The 21434-nt window shown below is 44.2% G+C and overlaps 1 protein-coding gene across 1 annotated transcript in view; it reads right to left on the bottom strand.

The window, feature by feature from the left end:
• LARGE (like-glycosyltransferase) overlaps positions 1-21434 on the bottom strand; it is a 375239-nt gene that overhangs the window by 81195 nt on the left and 272610 nt on the right. Inside the window, exon 3 of the mRNA XM_011938453.1 lies at positions 1526-1827. Coding sequence (XP_011793843.1) covers positions 1526-1827 — 302 coding nt within the window. The remainder of the gene's footprint in view (positions 1-1525; positions 1828-21434) is intronic.

Here is a 21434-nt window from a genome sequence, read left to right as displayed (position 1 = left end):
CAGAATGTAAGAACCAGAGGGAAGGGGGTTCTGTCTTTTTTATTGTTGTTGTTCATTGCTGTTTCCCAACACACAAAACAGAGTGAGATGCAAAACACGAGTGCAGTATGTTTGCTGAATAAATGGATAAATAAATGAATGATGATGATGCGATAGAACCACCTCCTTGCCTGGGTTCTCTGGGCTTGGCTGAAAGACCAACTCACAATGTCCTGAATCCTGCTATGACGGATGTTTGTTTCACATCGTTCCTACTCATATGACACATTCCTCTTCGGATATCCTCTGTCGGACGTCCTCTACCTCTCTACCAATCCATACTTCAACCAGGCTTGAGAAATCTGAGAAATGCTCCTGTCCTCAGGGGCTCTCCTTGTCCTCCTCCCTCATCACTGAACTTCCAAAGAACTTAGTCTACATCACTGAGGAAGCCATTTTTTAGTAACATTGGATAGTATCAGCAATATTACCAATAATCCCATTCACACGAATAGCATACTACAGTTTGCAAAGTGTTCTCTCTTTAGGGAGTTTGAAGTCTAACCACTCTTTATTCCAGAAAATGGAATATAGAAACAGCAGGTGCTATCTGTGTTTAGAAACAGTAAAAGCTAATCATAATTTTGAAAAGATACTATGTACTAGGCGCTAGTCAAGGCTTTATATGGCCATCCTGTTTAATTCTCACAAATACTTCATGAAACAGCTATTATTTCCTGAAGTTTACTGATGAGACACCTGGAGTTCACAGACGTTATGCAACTGGCTCAAGGGAGCTCACTGCATAAACCACTAAAGCTGGGATATGAATTCAGTCTTGCCCGTGTCTCAAAAGGCCTTCCTGTGAATAGGCATGCCCTAACTCGTCTCCACCACGAGAACTGGAAATAGTGGAGAACGACTGTATGTGTGTTCACTGCACATAGAAGCATGGATGCAGGTATTTGAGGAAATAGAGGACAATAAATATCCCACATTTCCAAAGAGCTGCTAAGAAAGAAAGCATACCCTAAAAGGGGAGAAGTGATATTAAGCTATAAGAGTTCAAATGACTGCTTTAGATAAGGAACAAGTCTGTGGTTCTGAATTGGAGAGGTTGTTTATACCGTGAAGTGATAATGAGGTCTAAGAGAACTGCTCAACTGGGCCACACAACTCCAGGTGTACCATTCACACTATAGTCTAAGAAACAGGGGCCTACAGGATGACAGCTAGGTGTTGAAACTCTGACCATGTCAAAATGAGCCACACAGAAACAAGCGGTAGGTTCCATCAGTTAGCTCCTCTTAATATCTGTAGATTACGCCTTCTTATCCTCATTTTCAGACGAGAAAACGGAGGCTCACAGAGGCTAAATGACTTGTCAGGCCATTCAGCAAAATTAGCAAGCCAGACTTACACACCCGGGCTAGAATCAAGAATGCCAGCTCTTGGCATCTGACTGTGTTTCCAGGCGGCATCTGTAAGGGGTGAGGGCAATCGGGACTTTGGACAACTTCCTCCCCAGGCTCCAGGTGCCCTTTACCTCGCATTTCTCCACGACCGGCTGCTGCCCACACTCGGAGCTGTTGCCTGCCACGATGCCAGCCCGAAGGTTCTCGCTGTCTCCAGTGCCCTCCTCCATGGAGTAGGTCTTGGAGTGGTTGCCTCGGCGATGGGCTGGGGCACGGCCCTGGGCCAGGCTGAGCTGCCTGCGGAGGGCGCGGTTCTCCTCCTCCACCTCGCGCATGCGCACCTCCAGGCTCTCACGCTCCCGCTGGCTGGAGGCCGTGTACCTGGGGCTGTGCGCCTGGGACTCCAGCGGAGACAGAGACACGGGCTTTCCATCTGGGGAGCAAAACACCAGGGAAGCGTTAACCGGGATGAGCCATGCCTCAAGCCCCTCCAAGTTCCCCAGACAGCCATTATTACATGGTGAGGCTCCTTGCACAATCCCATGTTTAAGGGAAACAGATGTAAAGTGAGTTACAAATAAACGCATCCAGATTGAACTGGGAACAAAGTTGAGAACGGAACAACTTATTATGGCGATAAAAGCTAATATGCCTTTTAGAGGAGGCAATCATAATAAAATTGTTTCTAATTAAATGCACTGTCTTCCTCTCCCTACTTGTCATGTTTCTAGGTAGGTTTCTTAACAATAAAGAACTATGAATACAAAGTGGGGGGACTGGGGAGAAAGACAAGGGAGGGGAGAAGGAGTACCAGGAAGTGGAGGAGAGCAAAAGAGGAAGAGAAGGAGTAAAAATAAAAAAAATAATAGGCTGGGTGCGGTGGCTCATGCCTGTAATCCCAGCACTTGGGGAGGCGGAGACAGGCGGATCACGAGATCAGGAGATCAAGACCATCCTGGCTAACATGGTGAAACCCTGTCTCTACTAAAAATACAAACAAACAAACAAACAAACAAGCCAGCCAGCCAGCCGGGCGTGGTGGCATGTGCCTGTAGTCCCAGCTACTAGGAAGGCTGAGGCAGGAGAATGGCATGAACCCGGGAGGCGGAGCTTGCAGTGAGCCAAGATTGTGCCATTGCACTCCAGCCTGGGAGACAGAGTGAGACTCCGTCTCAAAAACAAAAACAAAAAAAACAAAAAAAAAAAACAAAAAAAGAAAAGAAAAAAGAGAATAATAATGACTAAGTTTATTGAGCTCTTCCTATGCAGACTCCTATATATCTTTCAAAATCCTGTTTTGAAAGCATCACCTCTCAGGGGAAACCTTCCTCCATTTGCAGGCAAGATGTCCTTCCACATATTCCAATAATTTGTATGTAGCGCTATGAAAACATGTATCTGCCATATTGTATTTAATAAACAGCTTTACTACATGTTTCCTATGAAGATTGGGAGTTCAATGTAGGCAAAGGCGGGTCTTACCTGTCTTTGTGGTAACATGTCACAAAGTCTGAGAAATGCTGAAAGGGTGGATGCATAGCTCCATGCCAAGAATAAAATAATTAAAGGCAACAAGGACAAAAGAAGTAGAAGCATGACCCATCTCACGGTTTTCCCAGAAAAAGTTACCACTAAAGTGAGTGCCAGCAACACTCCGTGCAACAATCATATAACCCTGCAATAAAAACTGAGGCACAGCTGGGTGTGGTGGCTCACGCCTGTAATCCCAGCACTTTGTGAGGCCAAGGCGGGCCAATCACAAGGTCAGTAGATCGAGACCATCCTGGCCAAGATGGTGAAACCCTGCCTCTACTAAAATACAAAAAGTTAGCCGGGCATGGTGGCACGCACCTGTAGTCCCAGCTACTCAGGAGGCTGAGGCAGGGGAATTGCTCGAACCCAGAAGGCAGGGGTTGCAGTGAGCCGAGATTGCACCACTGCACTCCAGCCTGGCAACAGAGCAAGACTCTGTCTCAAGAAACAAACAAACAAACACAAAAAACTGAGGCACAGAGGCACACAGAAAACTGGGTCTCTCAATGTGACACCACCAGAATGGTGGTATCAGAATTCGTGCCCAGGTCTCTCTGATATCTGGGCCTGTACACTCTCCATTTCACTAAACTTTCATTATAGGCTATTCAGAGAGCTAACATGGAAAAAAAAAAATATATTAGTATAAAAACCCCATCTCCCAAAGATATTTTAATCACCTTGTATACAGTAGATGCTCAAGGCGTGCTTACTGTTCAGGAGTCTCAGTGGCACAAGGCATACCCAAAGGTATCACTTAAAATTTCTGTTTCCACTCTGCAGAAATCCTGGGCTCCAGCTACATTTATAGCCACCTCAGGGGTTACCCAGCAAAAAAGGCATATCTCTAGAAAATCATCCTCTCTCAGCTGCCTGTCAAAAAAACGCTCCTCTTTTTCCATACTTCAAGTTTTTCCTTCCTGCCCAGACCCCATGAGCTTCAAAACTGTCCCAGAGAGTCTCTGTGACTCACAAACTTGAGGATCAAAGAATGTGATGAATTACACCCTGCAGGTCTCACTTGTGCTTGTGTCGGCCTCTGCCCAGGGCTTTTTGATGTATCTTTGGACCTTAACAAATATGACTCATTTTTTCCCCCCTTAATCACCTCAGGGTTAAACGCCTAAGCTCCTGGTCCTCTCCTATCAATGCAACAAATATGACTCAATGAATTGCACTGCCTGGGACCACAAATCAAAGGCCGAGGCAGAATCGGTAGGGGACATGAAATCACAGGTTGATTAGGGTTGCATTGTCACCGGACTGGCCAGTTACAAGCTCCAACCCAAGCTTTTGAAACCTGTCTCCCTGTTTGGTACAACTGAGAATGAAAAAAAATAGGCAGCTATTAATAACGGCATTTTCTTAACCAACATCGACCCTTTGAGCAGGGGTGGGTAAAGATGAACCTCTGGCTTCCCCAGGAGTTACACTTTCTGTAGTGTCTATCATGGATCTGCATCACGCTAGGTAGTTCATGCTGATAATGCCCTAGGTTGCTATCAGTACAATGAAGTGGTAATAGTTATCCCCATTGCTGATGCAGAAACCGAGACTAAAGTTTAAACCCTGTTCCTATTATGTTGCCGCTTGACTGTAAACAAGGTCTCCTGGACTTTGCACTCAGCTATGCTCCTGCATTTACGTGCTAAGTTAGAGGTAAAGACGCTCCAGAGACTGAGAGGGTCTTCCTTCTCGGGAAAGGATTTTGGAGCATTTGGGCAGAAATGCAGGAAGCTCAACAAGGTCTCAGGGTCTCTAGAAAATTAACAAATAGGACCTGTGAGATTCCTCTTTGGAGGAGTTACATCAATGCTCTGGGCTTTGATTTTCTCTTCTGTGAAATGGGAACATAAAAATGTTCCAGTAAGAATGATGGGAGGCTGAAGCAAGATAACAAAATACAGAGCACTGTGCTCCTTATTGGGAGGCGCTTGGCATCAGTGAGTTCCTGTGACCCTTTCTCAGTGAGGGAAGGTGATGTCATGGGTAAGATGAGTTGATGATGTAATTGAAGGTGTAAAGCACTGTGTATTTTCAGAACACAGGGTTGTTCCGTGCGTTATATGGGGCAAGAGGTAGGTAACAGACCTTGGCTTCCTTTGAGATATACTCTGAGAGGAGGCACTGCTGAGTTTCCTGCCTTCATCCTTAGCCAGGTCATGGTTTATCCTTAAGAACAAGGGGGAGCAGGCAGGCAGGCTTCACCAAAGAGGCCGGGTCACATTCTCTAGCCCACCTCCTGAAAGTCCCATATTTTAAACATTTACGTAAATTATGATTTTCTGATTGTTGGCTTAAAAGAAATGCTATCGACACCCTGTGTCCATTTCTCTCCTGCTTTAGATCCCAAATGGTTTTAACCAAACTTAACTCTCAAAGACGTGCAGGGGTTTTCCCACTTTTAAAAGCCCTATAGATTTGTCACCAATGAAGCCACACTAAATAATTAATGTCAGGTCTCAGAGGAACCAATGTTGAAAAAAGCAACATTCATGCTGTGCCCAACTCCTGGCATGGAGGAAGTGTTCAATTAATGGCAGAATTGTCGTTTCTGGTTTGTTTGTTTTAAAGGTCCGTTGTCTTGAGCCGGTCCCTTCCTTTTCCTCAGCCAGTTTCACCTTCTGAAAGGCGGGGTCCTGCAGATGTGCTCAGAGTCCTCTCTCAGCTCTAACTCTCCACAGCTGTGAGGTCCAGATGATCCCAACACCGCACAATCAGAAGTGAATACAGTGGGCCCTGCTGCCTGGCCAGATTCACAGCTCATTCTTGTTTTATTCATCCTGACTCTTGCTTTTATTCCTGACTATTCCTTTTTCTGGCTCCTGACCTCTTTGCTCAGCCTTCTCCTGACTCTCTGGGAGTTGGAGGAGAGAGGGTCAGGGTAGTGAACAGCCAGTCTCCTTAAATGTGGTCTGCATGGCCGGGCGCGGTGGCTCAAGCCTGTAATCCCAGCACTTTGGGAGGCCGAGACGGGCGGATCACGAGGTCAGGAGATCGAGACCATCCTGGCTAACACGGTGAAACCCCGTCTCTACTAAAAAATACAAAAAGCTAGCCGGGCGAGGTGGCGGGCGCCTGTAGTCCCAGCTACTTGGGAGGCTGAGGCAGGAGAATGGCGTAAACTCGGGAGGCGGAGCTTGCAGTGAGCTGAGGTCCGGCCACTGCACTCCAGCCTGGGCGACAGAGCGAGACTCCGTCTCAAAAAAAAAAAAAAATGTGGTCTGCATTTCTCTGTTACATTTCACAGGTACTGGTCCCTCCCAGGAACGCTCCCCAAGCTTTATGTACAGGTCACAGTTATAAAGCCCACTACATAGGATTTTATGGCTATGTAAACAACTGTGCCCACACAGATATATCTCAAACTACCAGTGGTGAAGACAGCAGGAGAGGCACGGAAGCCCAAGGAGCTTGGGTGAAGAACCAGTTTTTCTCCTTCCCCCAATCCATCCTGGACAAAAATTTGCCCCTAACCCTCAAAGGTAAAATAGAGCTTGGCCCATGTGTAACTCACCACTTGAATTAAACAAACTGGTCTACACTATGTTAATCAAGATTATCATACACTTGACGCCGGCCACAAAGTCCACTTGCTCTAGATGCTTCTAAATGCCTAGTCTCAAGTTCCATATGTATCTTGTTGCAGACCAGCAACGGTTTGAGGGCACGGTTAATTTTATGTGTCAACTCAACTGGGCCAGGTGGTACCCAAACATGTGGTCAAACATCACTTTGGGTGTTTTTGGATGAGGTTAGCATTTAAACTGGTAGACAGAGTAAAGCAGGTGTCCTCCCCTGCTGTGGGTTGGCTAACCTCCCATTAGCTGAAGGCATGAATAGAACAAAAATGCTGACCATCCTCCAAATTCAAGAGAACTCATCTTGCCTGATAGCCTTTGAATTGGGACCTCATCTTTTTCTTGCCTTTGAACTCAAACTGAATCACCAAATCTTCCTGGGTCTCAAGCCTGCTGGAATTTGGACTGGAACTACACCATGAGATCTCCTGGTTCTCAGGCTTTCGGACTCAGACTAGAACTACACATCGGCTCTCCTGGGTCTCCAGCTTGCTGACTCACCCTGCAGATCTTGGAACTTGTCAGCTTCCATAATCATGCAAGCCAATTCCTTACAATAAATATAGCTGTATATGCACTCTCTATTGGTTCCTCTTTTCTAAAGAGCCCTGACAAATACAAGGACGAACAACGGCCTTCAGATTACACCTTGAGTGGCACTGCCAATCTCTAGTCTCCATCCCCAGGTCCTGCATGCTCTCTATACTTAACAAGCATTTGAAGAAGAGAGAAAGACAAAAACTAACACCTAGAACTTTTTGTTAAAAAAATGGTGTAAAATGCCTAGCACATCATAAACTGCCAGTTATTTTAAAAGACATCTCATTGTAATATTAAATGCTGGGGAAGAGGGAGAGAGAACTGAGAAAAGCAAACAAATCAAGTAGATTAGTAAGAGCATAGGATTTGGAGTAAGAAAGAGCAGAGCTTGAATTATGGTTCATCCACTTACTAATAAATAACTTAGGCAAAATACTTAACTTTTCTGTGACTTAGTGTCTTCTTATGTAAAATGGGGGACATGGGAGCATAAGCATAAGTGTGTGTGTATGTGTGTGTGTGCGCACAAATATTACTTCATATCAGACTTACACAGAGTAGATACTTGTATTAGTCAATTTTCACACTGCTGATAAAGACATACCTGAGACTGTGTAATTTATAACAAACAAGAGGTTTAATGGACTCAGAGTTCCTCATGGTTCAGGAGGTCTCACAATTATGGTGGAAGGTGAAGGAAGAACGAAGGCACATCTTACATGGCGGCAGGCAAAAAGAGAATGAGAGTGAAGCGAAAGGGGTTTCCCTTATAAAACCATCGGATCTTGCGAGACTTACTCACTACCACGAGAACGGTATGAGGGAATCGCCCCCATGATTCAATTATCTCCTGCTGCGTCCCTCCCACAATATGTGGGAATTCAAGATGAGATTTGGGTGGGGACACAGCCAAACCATATCAACACTCAAACCCCCTGCTCTTCTTCCAGCCCAAGCCCACTGAAGCTGTAGGCAGGGCACATAAAGGCAGCAGTGGACAGATCCGTTGTGTGTTAGTGCCTTTACCTTTGTTTCTCTATTACCTTTCCTTCCAGGTTTCTACTCTTTAGATATACACAGTCTATGTATGAACATGATGTATCATTCTATCACGGAATACGTGTGTGTGTTGATCTGCATTTCAGCCCACTTTCAGCTTAAAATGTCAAACAAGACATTATTCAAAAACTAAGCTGACAACATCATCCTCCTCCCTGCAAAACTTCTCAACAAACATGAATTTATCATCGACTCTGAATCTCTGAATCCACTTGAGATGAATGTTCTGAATTAAGAATCAAAACATCTAAGATTCAGAACAAAGAAGGTAAATTGAAAATCAACCTCCGTGCAGTGCAGTGACAGAGATTAGGGACTTACCATCCAAAATGTCCTAAGTGATGATCTCAATCAATCTGAATGTGCTGAATATCTCTGGATCTCTCCAGAGTGCTGGCATCTGGTACTGCGTGTGGGATCCATCACTTTGAAATGAATAGGACTGGGACTCATTAACGCAGGCAGGGCCGGGGCCTTTCAGGGGTGACAGACCCAGATCTCTCTAGTCTAGGAAAGCAAACTCTTGAACTCAGTGCCAGATTTCAGGAAAGTTGTCCTGTTGCATCATCCTGCCCGTGATAAAGACACTACATCCCTAACCTTTATATGGCAAAATCTCCCTACGTACAATCTGTCACTGAAGCCTGCCAATTCTTCCTTCCTGATGTTTGAAGCACTTGCTCTTCTCCTTTGATTTCAAACATCTCATCCAAAGCCAAGCCTCTTAATCTTATCCTAAAACAGGGGTCATCAAACTTTTTCTGTAAACATCCAGAGAGTCAATGTGCTTTACTTTCCAGGCTACGTTATCTCTGCTGCAAGCACTCGACTGCCATTGTAGCATAAAAGCGGCCACAGAAATACATAACAAATGGCTGTGGCTGTGTTCCAGTCAAATTTTATTTCCAAACACAAGCAGAGGGCCAGATCAGGCATACTTTTTGGCCAGAGATTATGGACCCTGTCCTAGAACATTGTGTGGGTCTCCTGGGCTAGTGCCCCTGCCTCCGATTTCTCCCTGTTCCTGTCAGCTCACTTGCAGGTGCCGTGGATAACACTCTTCAATCCTACTTCCCCCATGTTTGCAGTCTGATAATGCACAAAAACAACTCTATCTACTTCAAGGTCATCCGTCAAATTCAACAAACACTTGGTCAGTTCCCCCTGAGTACATGTCCTTGGGTGCTGTGTCTGCATCGTCTCATTTTAATTTATGTAACACTATAATGAAGTGGGTGTTCTCACTATTTCCATCTGACTAATGAAAACAAAAAAAGAGAGAGAGAGAAACAGGCACATGATCTAGTTCAATGTCATCCCAGCAACAATGGCAGAGGGACAGTCTTGAATGCAGCTTCAGTGGCTCCAGATAAATGGCTCTTTCCGCACCAAACCGGAATGTCTCCTGTTCAACACTCTCCGAACAAGTCCAGCCTAATTTGTGGTTGTGGTTGTCGTTTCTGCTTCATTCCCTGGTCCATCAGGCCAGTGGTTCTCAATCTGGGCTGCCATTACATAACTGGGGAAACTTAAAAGTATGAATGCGCACAGGTCCTAACCTAGATGAATTCATATAGCATCTCTGGAGGTGGGGGTCTAGTTATTGGCATTAAAAAAATTTATTTAATTTTAAGATCTGGGATACATGTGCAGGATGTGCAGGTTACGTAGGTAAACATGTGCCATAGTGGTTTGCTGCAACAGATCAACCCATCACCTAGGTATTAAGCCCAGATTCCATTAACTATTATTCCTGATGCTCTCCCTCCCCCGCCAGTTCCCTAACAGGCCCCAGTGTGTGTTGTTCCCCTCCTTGTGTCCATGTGCTCATTGTTCAGCTTCCACTTATAAGTGAGAACCTGTGGTGTTTGGTTTTCTGTTCCTGTGTTAGTTTGCTGAGAACGATGGTTTCCAGCTTCATCCATCTCCATGCAAAGGATATGATCTCATTCCTTTTTATGGCTGCATAGTATTTCATGGTGTATATGTACCACATTTTCTTTATTCAATCTATCACTGATGGGCATCTGGGTTGATTCCAGTCCTTGCTATTGGGAATAGTGCTGCAATAAACATATGTGTGCATGTATCTTTGTAACAGAATGATTTATATTCCTTTGGGTTTTCAGCATTTTTAAAAGCAGCCACTCCCATGGGATTCTCATGTGTGGTCAAGGTTGAGAAATGCGAGCTGAGGCATTTCCCCAAACTCTCTAACTTAGATGCAAAGGAACACTTAGCATTGCCACACTTAATTATAGTATTGCTTTGACCCTGCACCCCATTTCCCTAACACAAGCCTCTACTGTACTCTTTCAGCAGCTACCATCATGTGACCCAGACCCACATGATTTCCTGGTACTCTAGCTCCTCCAAGCATAGGGCCTGCTTTGCTCTTTGGCATCCTCCTGCTTTCTGGAAGACAGTCTCCTTCAAAAGCAGTTCCCTTCTAGCTCAGCTGTCTGATTATCCAGCTTCCCTGGTTTCTGGCTCCCTTCTGTTGACCAATCACAGGTCATCTTATTCCAAGAAATGTTTCAGTTTTTCATTTTCCATGAGACTCTCTTCATTGAGCAATTTGTAATTTTTGTTAGAAAATGCCCTCCTTTTAATTAACATAAAGATTTCATACCCTCATCCAATGCCAAATATCCAATATCATTTGATATTTCAAAGTAAATTAAATATTGCAGCCAAAGTCATTTTAGAAAAATTTAGATAACTCAGTTTGATCTTAAAAGTTAATTTTGATCACAAGATGTCCACAGGAGAGCTGAGTCTGCCAACGTGTCATCAGCTTTTCCCTTCTAGGCAGTTTATAAGTCCCAGCAAGACATAGGTCCAGGTTGAGTTTCAAAAGCATGGAATCAGATTTGCTGTGGGAAGGAAAACGGCAATGATGACACACAAAGGCTGCTCGCTTGTTACGAGGTACACAGGGAATGTTTTACCCCAAAATTCCCCTAAGTGATTTTCTGGAAGTTATCTTTGGCAACCAAAGCAAACTTGAGTTCCAGCAAAGGCCCTGGAGACAGATCTTCTGACAAAGACGGAAGAACAGTTGAAAAAAAAAAAAAAAAAAAAAGAGAGAGAGAGTCCCTCACAAGCTTCTAAAAAGAATTTGCAACCACAGTGCCAGGGAAAGAGGCCTGGATTCATTGTACCATAATAGGCTGAATGAGATCTGACTTTTGTCTTCCATAAAATCATTTCCAAGAACGTTAGCTTAAAGAGCTTCATTAAGTCAAGAAAATGAAGACATTTTTAGCACCAATTTGCTGTACCCATACCTGGGTTTAGACTATAAATGCTTGAAGTGTGTTCTAACGAGCAATGATACCAGTTTTTGTCTCTTGAAACTTCAGGTTCAATGATTTCAAAGCTTTTTGTTTGTTTGTTTGGGTTTTTTTTTTGACACAGAGTCTTGCTCTGTTGCCCAGGCTGGAGTGCAGTGGCGTGATCTCGGATCACTGCAAGCTCCGCCTCCCGGGTTCACGCCATTCTCCCGCCTCAGCCTCCCAAGAAGCCGGGACTACAGGCGCCCACCACCACGCTCGGCTAATTTTTTGTATTTTCAGTAGAGACAGGGTTTCACCATGTTAGCCAGGATGGTCTCGATCTCCTGACCTCGTGATCCGCCTGCCTCGGCCTCCCAAAGTGCTGGGATTACAGGCTTGAGCCACCGCGCCCGGCCAGCTTCAAATGTTTTGTTGTGTTTTTTGTTTGTTTGTTTGTTTGCCAAATATGCTAAGTTCTGAAAGTTGGAGGCAGTTGGTCTTTGAACTGCTGTTACCATGGTGGGGCAACCGCGTCTTCCTGCTTCTATAACTGGTCCATCATATTCCCAAGGAGTCTGAGTATGGACAAAAGGGCTTTGTTAGTAGCATTCAAATTGTCACCAAACAAGGTCAGAAAAAAGATAATGTATTTAGTGCTCTGTTTCTAGAAAAATGAAAGGACTTGACGGCAGAGTCAAGGTCTTCTCTTAGATCACCAGGTGGTTTAGAAAACCGTCACTGGAGGGTAATGATAACAGTGTATACTAGGAAAGAATAGATATTCACCGCAAATCCTGACCATTGATCTGTGTGTGAGAGCACAATAAATTCACATTCCCGTCATCTTTGAAGAGCCTCTGCCCCGTTAGCCCCTAAAGTTCAATCACTTTTTACATAGCCTCGAAGACAACACCAGCGTTAGTGGCGGTCTCCAATCGGTGAGTTTGAGAAAGCAGCCTTTCTCCTTCCCCAGTTCCTTGAGTCCTATTTCATACATATGCCATAGTTGGACACAATCCCCTTTGTTGGTAGATGCATCAAAACTAAAAGCTAAACAACCATAACGATTTTATCCTTTGCAAAGCGTCAACTGAGTGTCCTCAATGTGGCTATTTACTATAAAATCAGATGTGAAAATACTATAGAATTTCTTAATTTTCTCTTTAGCAGCACTCAAGATGAAAGATTTCATAAGTGTTTTTTCCACTGATTTAATTTTTTAAAATCTTTGCAATAAATGTGTTATTTTATATGAAATATTCATAGTCCTTATAAAATTCCACTAAAATGTTCCAAGAGTGAGGCGAATCACATGTGCTGAGAAGAATCATATTTTACAGTAAAAATTTTTAATGAGGTTTGATTTTTTTTTGTTGCTAAAATCTTGTTCCAATCAAAAGACCGTCATGGGATGAATTTTTAGCAAAGGTTTTTAATTTTATTTTGCATTCATCACACTAAGTATGTTGAAAACTATCCTTTTCTCACTTTGTGAATCCATACTTGCTGTAAGCCTCAAATTGTCATTCTTATTGGCCATACTCATTTACAAAAAAGGTTCTGTGATTTCTTTTCCCTTTTTTTTTTTTTTTTTTTTTTTTTTGAGCCAAGGTGTCGCTCTGTTGCCCAGACTCAAGTGCAGGGGCTTCATCTCGGCTCATTGCAACCTCCGCCTCCCAGTTTCAAGTGATTCTCTTGCCTCAGCCTCCCGAGTAGCTGGGATTACAGACGCATGCCACCAAGCTCGGCTAATTTTTGTATTTTTAGTAGAGACGGGGTTTCACCATGTTGGCCAGGCTGTTCTTGAACTCCTGACCTCAAGTGATCCATCTGCCTCAGCTTCCCAAAGTGCTGGGATTACAGATGTGAGCCTCTGCATCCGGCATTTCTGTGATTTTTTTTTTTTTTAAAGAGGCGCGCTGACAATAATGTCTGGTTTGGGTTACAGAGGATGAAAGATTTCAATGGCAAACAGCAGCTATTTGAGGACGCCAGACAAATCAGCAAAGCCCTGACCCCATTCATTCCTGCTCCTTGGGCTTCTATGCCCCTCCTACTTCACTTCAGGGGTGAAATATCCAAGTGAAATTGAGATCTACAGAGAAGAGTTAGGGACCCTTATCAACAAGGATCCAACAGAATGATGACCTTACATCGTGAGTGTGTCTCTAATTGGACTGCATCAGAATTGAACTATGGTGTTCTGCTGTCCTCGGGAGGAAGGGGGACTACCAGATAACCCACTTAGACTTTGATATCCTTCTCTGTATTTGGAAGACAGTAGTTCCATGTATGTCTTGGGACTGTAAGAAGAAAACTGAATGTGAAGCACGACTAAAAGTCTAGAGCAGGGGTGTCCAATCTTTTGGCTTCCCCGGGCCACACTGGAAGAACTGTCTTGGGCCACATACAAAATACACTAACACTAAGGACAGCTGAGGAGCTAAAACAAAACAAAACAAAACAAAACAAACAAACAAACAAGAAAACACACAAGAATCTCATAATGTTTTAAAAGTGTTCACATTTGTGTTGGGCCTCATTCAAAGCTATCCCGGGCCACAGGTTGGACAAGCTTGGTCTAGAGTGTTCTTTAGGCTATGCGTCAGGGAGAATGGTCAGTTTGCCTATCTGACCACTGCACCTGAAGGGGCACACCTGCCAAACCTGAATAAAAGTTCTCTTCCCTTATACTGCACGTAAGCAAGATCAACATGGGAGGAAAGCCCCTGCCTCATCTTTTCAGGAGCTCCAGCATCAGTGAGGACGGACTTGATTTGCACCATATTCTCGGGGTCCTGTGACATACCCCATCTCCTCTACAGTCAACTGGCTTTGAGACAAACCACTGCCCTTCATCCAAACTCCCCACCCCTTGCCCAACCTTCCATGCAGACCACCTGGCGTGGAAGCCACACTTCACCAGAAGTGTCCAACTCTGGCCTGCAGTGTTCACTGTACCATAGTGGAACCAGATGAGAGAAAGAAATGATGAGGCTGGTAAAAAGAGGAAAAGAAAGAGCTAGTTATCAAAGATAAGGAGGACTCTGTACTTGTTAAAGTTAGCAGTGGCAACACAGCCATCCAACAGCATGAGTAGCTGCCATCCAGAATATTCTAAAAAGAAATGGAAGTAAGTAGTTTTGTGAATGTGGCTGATTCCTTCAATGGCATCCCTCTGCTGTAAACGCTCCATTGTAAATTAAAAACAAGAGAAAACAAGCAAAAGCCTGCCTAGACATTCCTTTGCCTATAAGTGACTGTCTTCTTTTTTCCTATCTTCTTTTCCTTATTCACAGTAGTGTCCAACCCCCCTTTATCAGTTTGACTTATATTAAAGTTATATTCCAGTTCCCACAAGTATCTACATTAGAAAAAGAAATGAGGAGGAAAATGAAAACAAAAAAAAAATCACCTCTTTTTTCCCCCTTTCCTGACAAATCCAAACCATCCCTTAGGAGAAAATCAGAATGAGGAATGAGGTTTTATCGAAATAGATCAGGGAGAGAGGGGAATAGAAGATTTCATCAGGAGTTCAGCTTGACAGAAATAACGCTTTATCAGGATGGGCACTTGGCAAAGATAACATGTTACCAAGAGAAAGGTAGATGTTTGGGTAAAATATTGTGCTAATACCTATTAAGATCAAAACCCAGCATCTCTACTTTTGACGGACGGGTATTTTCTTCCAAGTCCTACACCTGAGAGTTTTTATAAGGTGCTTCCAGCAGTCTTACAAAAGTAAAAAGAATAAAACTAAGAACGCTCAACTCAACACCACTATAAGGCAAAGTCAGGATTTTCCTCTGCAAGTTGAGAGGAAGGATGGGCTTGAGTGCAGAAAGCAGTAACAGGCACAGAGGACCAAGGGGAAGTCTGTGATGGTGAAGCCTCCAGTACAGGATCCCACTTTCTGACTCCAAAGAGAAAAACCCCTTGCAGGACAGAGGCCCACCTGAGGGACTGATCTCAGAGACCGTGTCAGGATGGGGATGACGGGGCTGATCTGCCAAGAGGAGATCCTGGTTCAAGTCTTGCTAAACTTTCTGAAATTGCTGGTGAAATCTCCTGCACTTTATACCTCCATGTTCTGGCTCTGAAGCGTCCTGAGTGAACCAATGATCTTCATCACCAAGGATTTCAGAAGCCCCTACACATACAAGCCCTAGGCCAAGTTCCTGAATGCAAGGCTGGCAGTTGGAATAAGCATTAAGAATTTTGTGTTATTTCCTTTGCATGTTTTGTCATTTGGTGAATTACCATGGACCCTCAACACCTGGCTCAACAATCCCTTCTAGAAACCCTTCTCCAACCTGCCCCGGGTGAGCCGGCTCCTTCTCTTCTTTCACCATCTCGGACTTCCGACTAGCTTCCACAACATAGATAAGGTAGTGGCTCTCACTCCACGTGTAACAGCTCTTTATTCTACCTGCACTGTCTCAGCACATCAACTGAACACCTGTTCAGGGCAGAGCCAGGCTGAATCATCTGGGTTTCCCAGTGCCTGGCACAATGTGCATACGCAGCGGCCATTCTTATGCTGCCACAACACTGTGGAAGGAGATGACTTACGAGCCCTTTCACGTCCCCACATCCAAACAACAGCCTTGGATTTCCACCTCCAAAACCTTCTGCTTCTTTTCTCAGCAAATGTCATTACTTTTGTTCTCACTGCACAGGCCAAAAATCTAGGACTCACTCCTGAATTTCTTTCCTCATGTCCCACACGCACGTCATTTGCAATGTATTTGAATATTGGTTTGATCTTCAAAATATACCCTGGATACAAACACTTCCCCACAACCCCCACCACTATGACCCCAGTTCTGGGACCTCTTACCTGGACTCACTCAATAGCCACCAAACAGGTTACTCTGCCTCACTCATTCTACTTGTCACTCACAGCCAGGTGGCCTTTAAAACTGGTTATCAGGGCCGGGCACAGTGGCTCATGCCTGTGATCCCAGCACTTTGGGAGGCCAAGGTGGGTGGATCACAAGGTCAAGAGATCAAGACCATCCTGGCCAACATGATGAAACCTCATCTCCACTAAAAATATAGAAAGTGGCTGCGTGTGGTGGTGGGCACCTGTAGTCTCAGCTACTCGGGAGGCTGAGGCAGAAGAATCGCTTGAACCCGGGAGGCAGAGACTGCAGTGAGCCAAGATTGGGCCATTGCACTCCAGCCTGGTGACAGAGCGAGACTCCATCTCAAAACAACAACAACAACAACAACAACAACAGAAAAAACTGGTAATCAGACCACATGTCTATCCTGTTCGAACCCAGGGCTTCGAACCTGCCTTCCCATCAAATTTAAAACAAAACTCAAATACCTTACAGTGACTTACACATAAGGTCTCAAGCACAGTTATCTTTCTGATATCAAAATGCTCCTCTGCTCCCCGGGCGCCAGCCATGCCGGCCTGGCAGATGCTCCTGGGATACACAGCAAGCACTCTCCCACTCAGGGCCTCTACACTTGCTGTTGCCTCTCACCCTGTTCATTAGGAATCTGTTTAAATATAATACCATTCTTCAGAGCAGCATCTGTAAACCAGTCTTTAAAACCCCATCCCTGCCCACCCTGAGGGCAGAGTGTTTCTTTCACTCTGTCCCCTGGTTTATTCTTCTCCACTCCACACATCACAACACGCTCGTCAAGTATAAACTTATCTGTTTCCTTTTTATTTGCCTGTCTCCACCTCTAGAACACAAGTTCAATGGTAGCAGAGTCTTCTGTGGATCTGTTTCAACAACAGTATCTCCGGGGTCTGGAACCAAGCACATAGTAAGCACTCAAAAGACACATCTTGAATACGAAATCTAGAATGCAGGTGAATACAAGCAACTATTGCAGCAGTTCAGTGATGAGAATCAGATTTCAAATGAGGAGCATGATTAGGACTCCCTTACTGATCAGCCACTTTGGCTGGATAAATGTCATACATTATCTTATGTAGTTATTTCAGTTCTTGGAAACAGGTTTATTGTCCCCATTTTAAATAAGCAGAAACAGGGCCAGGCGTGGTGGCTCACGCTTTTAATTCTTGCACTTTGGGAGGCCGAGGAGGGCAGATCACGAGGTCAGGAGATAGAGACTATCCTGGCTAACACGGAGAATCCCCGTCTCTAAAAAAAAAAAAATTAGCTGGGCATGGTGGCAGGCACCTGTAGTCCCAGCTACTCAGGAGGCTGAGGCAGGAGAATGGTGTGAATCCGGGAGGTGGAGCTTGCAATGAGCAGAGATCGCACCACTGCACTCTGGCCTGGGCAACAGAGTGAGACTCCGTCTCAAGAAAAAAAAAAAAAAGAAAAGCAGAAATAGAGCCTCACTGGGCTTAAGTAACTTGCAAGATTTACTGCAAAAAGAAGTTATAAAAAAAAGATCAAATTGACTCCAAAAAATACCTGATTTTCATTTTACTTTCTGCATCTAAATATCTCTTTCCAGGAAATAAAGGTTGTCCTTCTATGCAACAAGCTGAGGATACCCTCTTGCGAGATGCCACTTGCACGAAAGAGAAGCAGCAGCCTCATTTCAACAAGTTTCAGGAAAGTAAGGAACTCAGTGCAGAAAGATGAATAACCAAGAGAATCCAAATCATATCATTTAAAACAATTTTTTTTTATTACTATACTTTAAGTCACTTGGACACAAGAAGGGGAACATCTAATCATACCATTTTTAACAGTCTGCTGAACTCTACCAAGGCCCAGCAAGAACAAGCGAGGCTGATAAAGCAGCCCAAGTATACCATTATTACACTTAGAGGGCAAGCATGGATGCAGAAGAAAGGAAAGAAGAATCAGAAAGAAGGCGATTTCCTGACATCTTAATCTGAACACCCTGGCTACCCTGCCTGAGTTGTCCTGTGTCCTTTCAAAAGGACACTGGCAGCTGCCTAAGCAGGAGAGCGACTGCAAAGAGTATATGAGGCCATTATTTCTAGAGCTGTAAGCAATCCTGCTACTGCCAATAGAGATGGATCTATTCTGCCTTCTGCAGCCTACAAAACAGAAAGGAGGTGGGAGCAGGGAAGAGATGCATACGTGATAATAAAAGGGGTCAGGAGGTCTCAGCTGCCAGGCTCAGGTCAGACAGGAGAAGTGACACACAGGGGGAATCAGAAATCTTTTTCTGCAATCACCAGTGGATTCAGAGGCTGGTCTGAGGCAGCAGTCTCTAGGATGGCCTAGAAATGGTTAATTCACAGTTTCTCTCCTGATGAGTAGCTTCAGCTGCTCATCAATAGAATCTCCAGCTGATAATTATTAAGTGAAACTTGGGGCTTGGATTTGCATATGTAAAGCACACTTCCCTCCAAAGCCACAATGGGAGTGAGAATGCACTTCCTGATTGTACAGCACTGGAGAGGCTTGGGTGGGTGGGGCTCCAGCCTGCTTTGCATGTGCTTCTCCACGCTAATCAAGCCAGATATTCAGCAGAAATAAACCCCACATCCCAAAATATGCCATTTGTCAAAATCCAGAGCTCACATAAGAGACCTCTCGCTCTCCAGATCCCAGAAGGCTGCATTCCACCACAATAAGCCTCTATAAGGGTTATAATTACTCAGCCCGGTGCACGCACCCACGTGCACACACCCTCGCATCTACACACACCTGGGTTGTTTTGCTGGATGATGGGAGTGTTATATGAGTTTCTCCAGAAAGAAGGTTTCCATCCTTCTCACGTATTCCTGACACTTTTTTCCATCTTTGCACCTGTGGACTAAGAAGCGTCAGCCCCAAAGAACAAGCCAGAAGGAAATGCAGAGAGCATCAAAATCTAAGTATCTGATGGCTTATCTCTATCATGACGTTTATCTCAGTTTGTGAGGAAAGTCACTGAGCTCCTCCTCCTACAGGAAAGGATGCCTTAACAGAAAAGCCATCACTCCCAGGAGAAAAGCCAGGAACACTGGCCTTAGCCTGGTCTGAAAAATCAGAGACTTCTAAATACCAGTGTCAGTTGTAGGCACTACAGCCTGATTGGAATGAGAAAGCCGCTGGGCCCAAGAAAAGGTGCCTAAAATTATACTTCAAACATTCGAAAGACACAAGCAGACAACAGGATTAACAAATAATATAAATTATTAACTCTGGGTCTCTTCGTCACTGGTTAAGATCATGATCCCCTGGTCCTCACTGTCATCTGTTAAATGAGGGTAAAAATAGGCTTACTCTTATACAGTACCATCAAGGCATATATAAACTAGGAACACTTTAGCTTATCACATACAAACATGCATTCATTGGACAATTTTTGGATGGGGGCAAAGGCCTTTTCTGTAAGGACAGACCCGCTGTCTGAAATCCTACGTTGCCTTCCTTGCATAAATCTCCAAGACATTGCCACACACTTTTATCTTGTTTTTTTTGTTTGTTTGTTTGTTTTTATAGTGTGGGGTAAACTTAAAAGATATTTGTAAGCCAATCAGAGTACAGAATTTCTTTCCTATTTCAATCTTTTCCCCCATTTTTTAGTTGTCTTGACATTTTATTTGACAGCTCTTTTAAGGCAATTTGCCTTTAGGCTACTGTTCCAAAGTACACAACTTCTTATTTCTTATAGAAACACTCTTCCTGCACTCACATTTCACTGCTCTATGGAATAATTAATTCAACTATATTTGTTAATTATAGGTAAAGATATGCCATAATAAGCTTGATAATACTAAGCACACCGTTTAACTGGTTTAACTGGTGCAGTCAGCAATGCTAAACGGTAGTAGAAAGTAAGCTGGTAGCTGGAGACTCCACATTCAGGGGGCAGCAAACCCTCCTTTGACAGAGGGAATGGAGGAATCCTTGCTTACTGGATGTGTTCTTCAGTGGAGGGGAGTTAAGGATCTTCCACTGAGCACTTACCTCGTGGTATTGTCGAGTAAATGAGATGAAGCACTAGAGGCATTTAGCTGCCCCAGCTAAGTATGAGATAAGGGCTAGACAAAAGTTCTTATTATTTACCTTATTATATTGGTTAAGTCACTTTCCCTGTAGAGTGTGAGTGTTTCTCTGAAATAAACTCCCATATGCTTCTGAGAAAAATAATACTCCCTGAGATCGGCAGAACTTGGAGACGGATTTTGGAGCATCTAAGGCTGTGCTAGGCGTTGATCTCTCATGTCCACTGATGCAGGTATAGAAGAGACAGTGCACAGTGATTGTGCACACTCTACATGAGGCAGGTGAGACCCAGAGACTCACAGGCACTTGCCTAAGATCTGCAGGAAGGTTGGAAGCAGGACCCCAGAGAGAATCAACTCCTTTCCTCTTTTGTTATTTCCCATTCCCTGAACCTGCTTTTAGTACACATTTCGCTGCGTCTTCTCACCTTCCTAACTTTGGAAGCAGTGTGGTAAGTATGTAATGGCATAAAAAGATGGATAGAAACAGATCCTCCCTCACAATAATGAAAGGGCAAGAGAGGGTTGATTTGCAGCACTCATGAAGACCCTTCAGCAGACCTCTGTCCTTCCTCATGGTACATTTCAGCCAACCTTGAGTCTTGACACCTCAGGCTGTGTTACTGGCATCTCCCAGACCCACAGAGTGGCAGCAGAGTGGAGAAAAGGCTCCCCTTGCTTTGCAGCAACTGAGCCATTACAAAGGAGGACTCAGAAGAGTTACCAGCCATGTTGGCCTTGGGGTAGTAATTTTATATCTCTCAGCCTCCATTAACTGGGAAGAGCTTTCCATCTATCTTTCACGGCTCTTTTGAAAATGCATTTTTAAGCCTACGGGAAAGGCCTGGGGAAAACAGCAAATCTTAAGGGAATGGGACATGACCTTCTCCTTAAGTGGAGATACACACAAAAAAACAGGACTGACGGAGATTACTATTACTGTTATCATTAGCCAACATTCATGCACCACGCTCTTCAATTTAGTCATAAAAACAGCCATCTGTGGTAGACTATAGCATTAGAATCCTCCTATTATGGGGATAAGGCAAAACCGAAGTAAAACAATGTCCACAGAGCTCAGAAAAGCCACTTGAGTTCTTTCAGTCTGGAGGGCGAAATGCACATCCCTCTTCCTTGA

This window comes from Colobus angolensis, unplaced genomic scaffold, assembly GCF_000951035.1.
Source record: "Colobus angolensis palliatus isolate OR3802 unplaced genomic scaffold, Cang.pa_1.0 Scaffold173, whole genome shotgun sequence".
Classification (NCBI taxonomy): domain Eukaryota; kingdom Metazoa; phylum Chordata; class Mammalia; order Primates; family Cercopithecidae; genus Colobus; species Colobus angolensis.
This window is presented reverse-complemented; position numbering and strand designations above follow the sequence as displayed.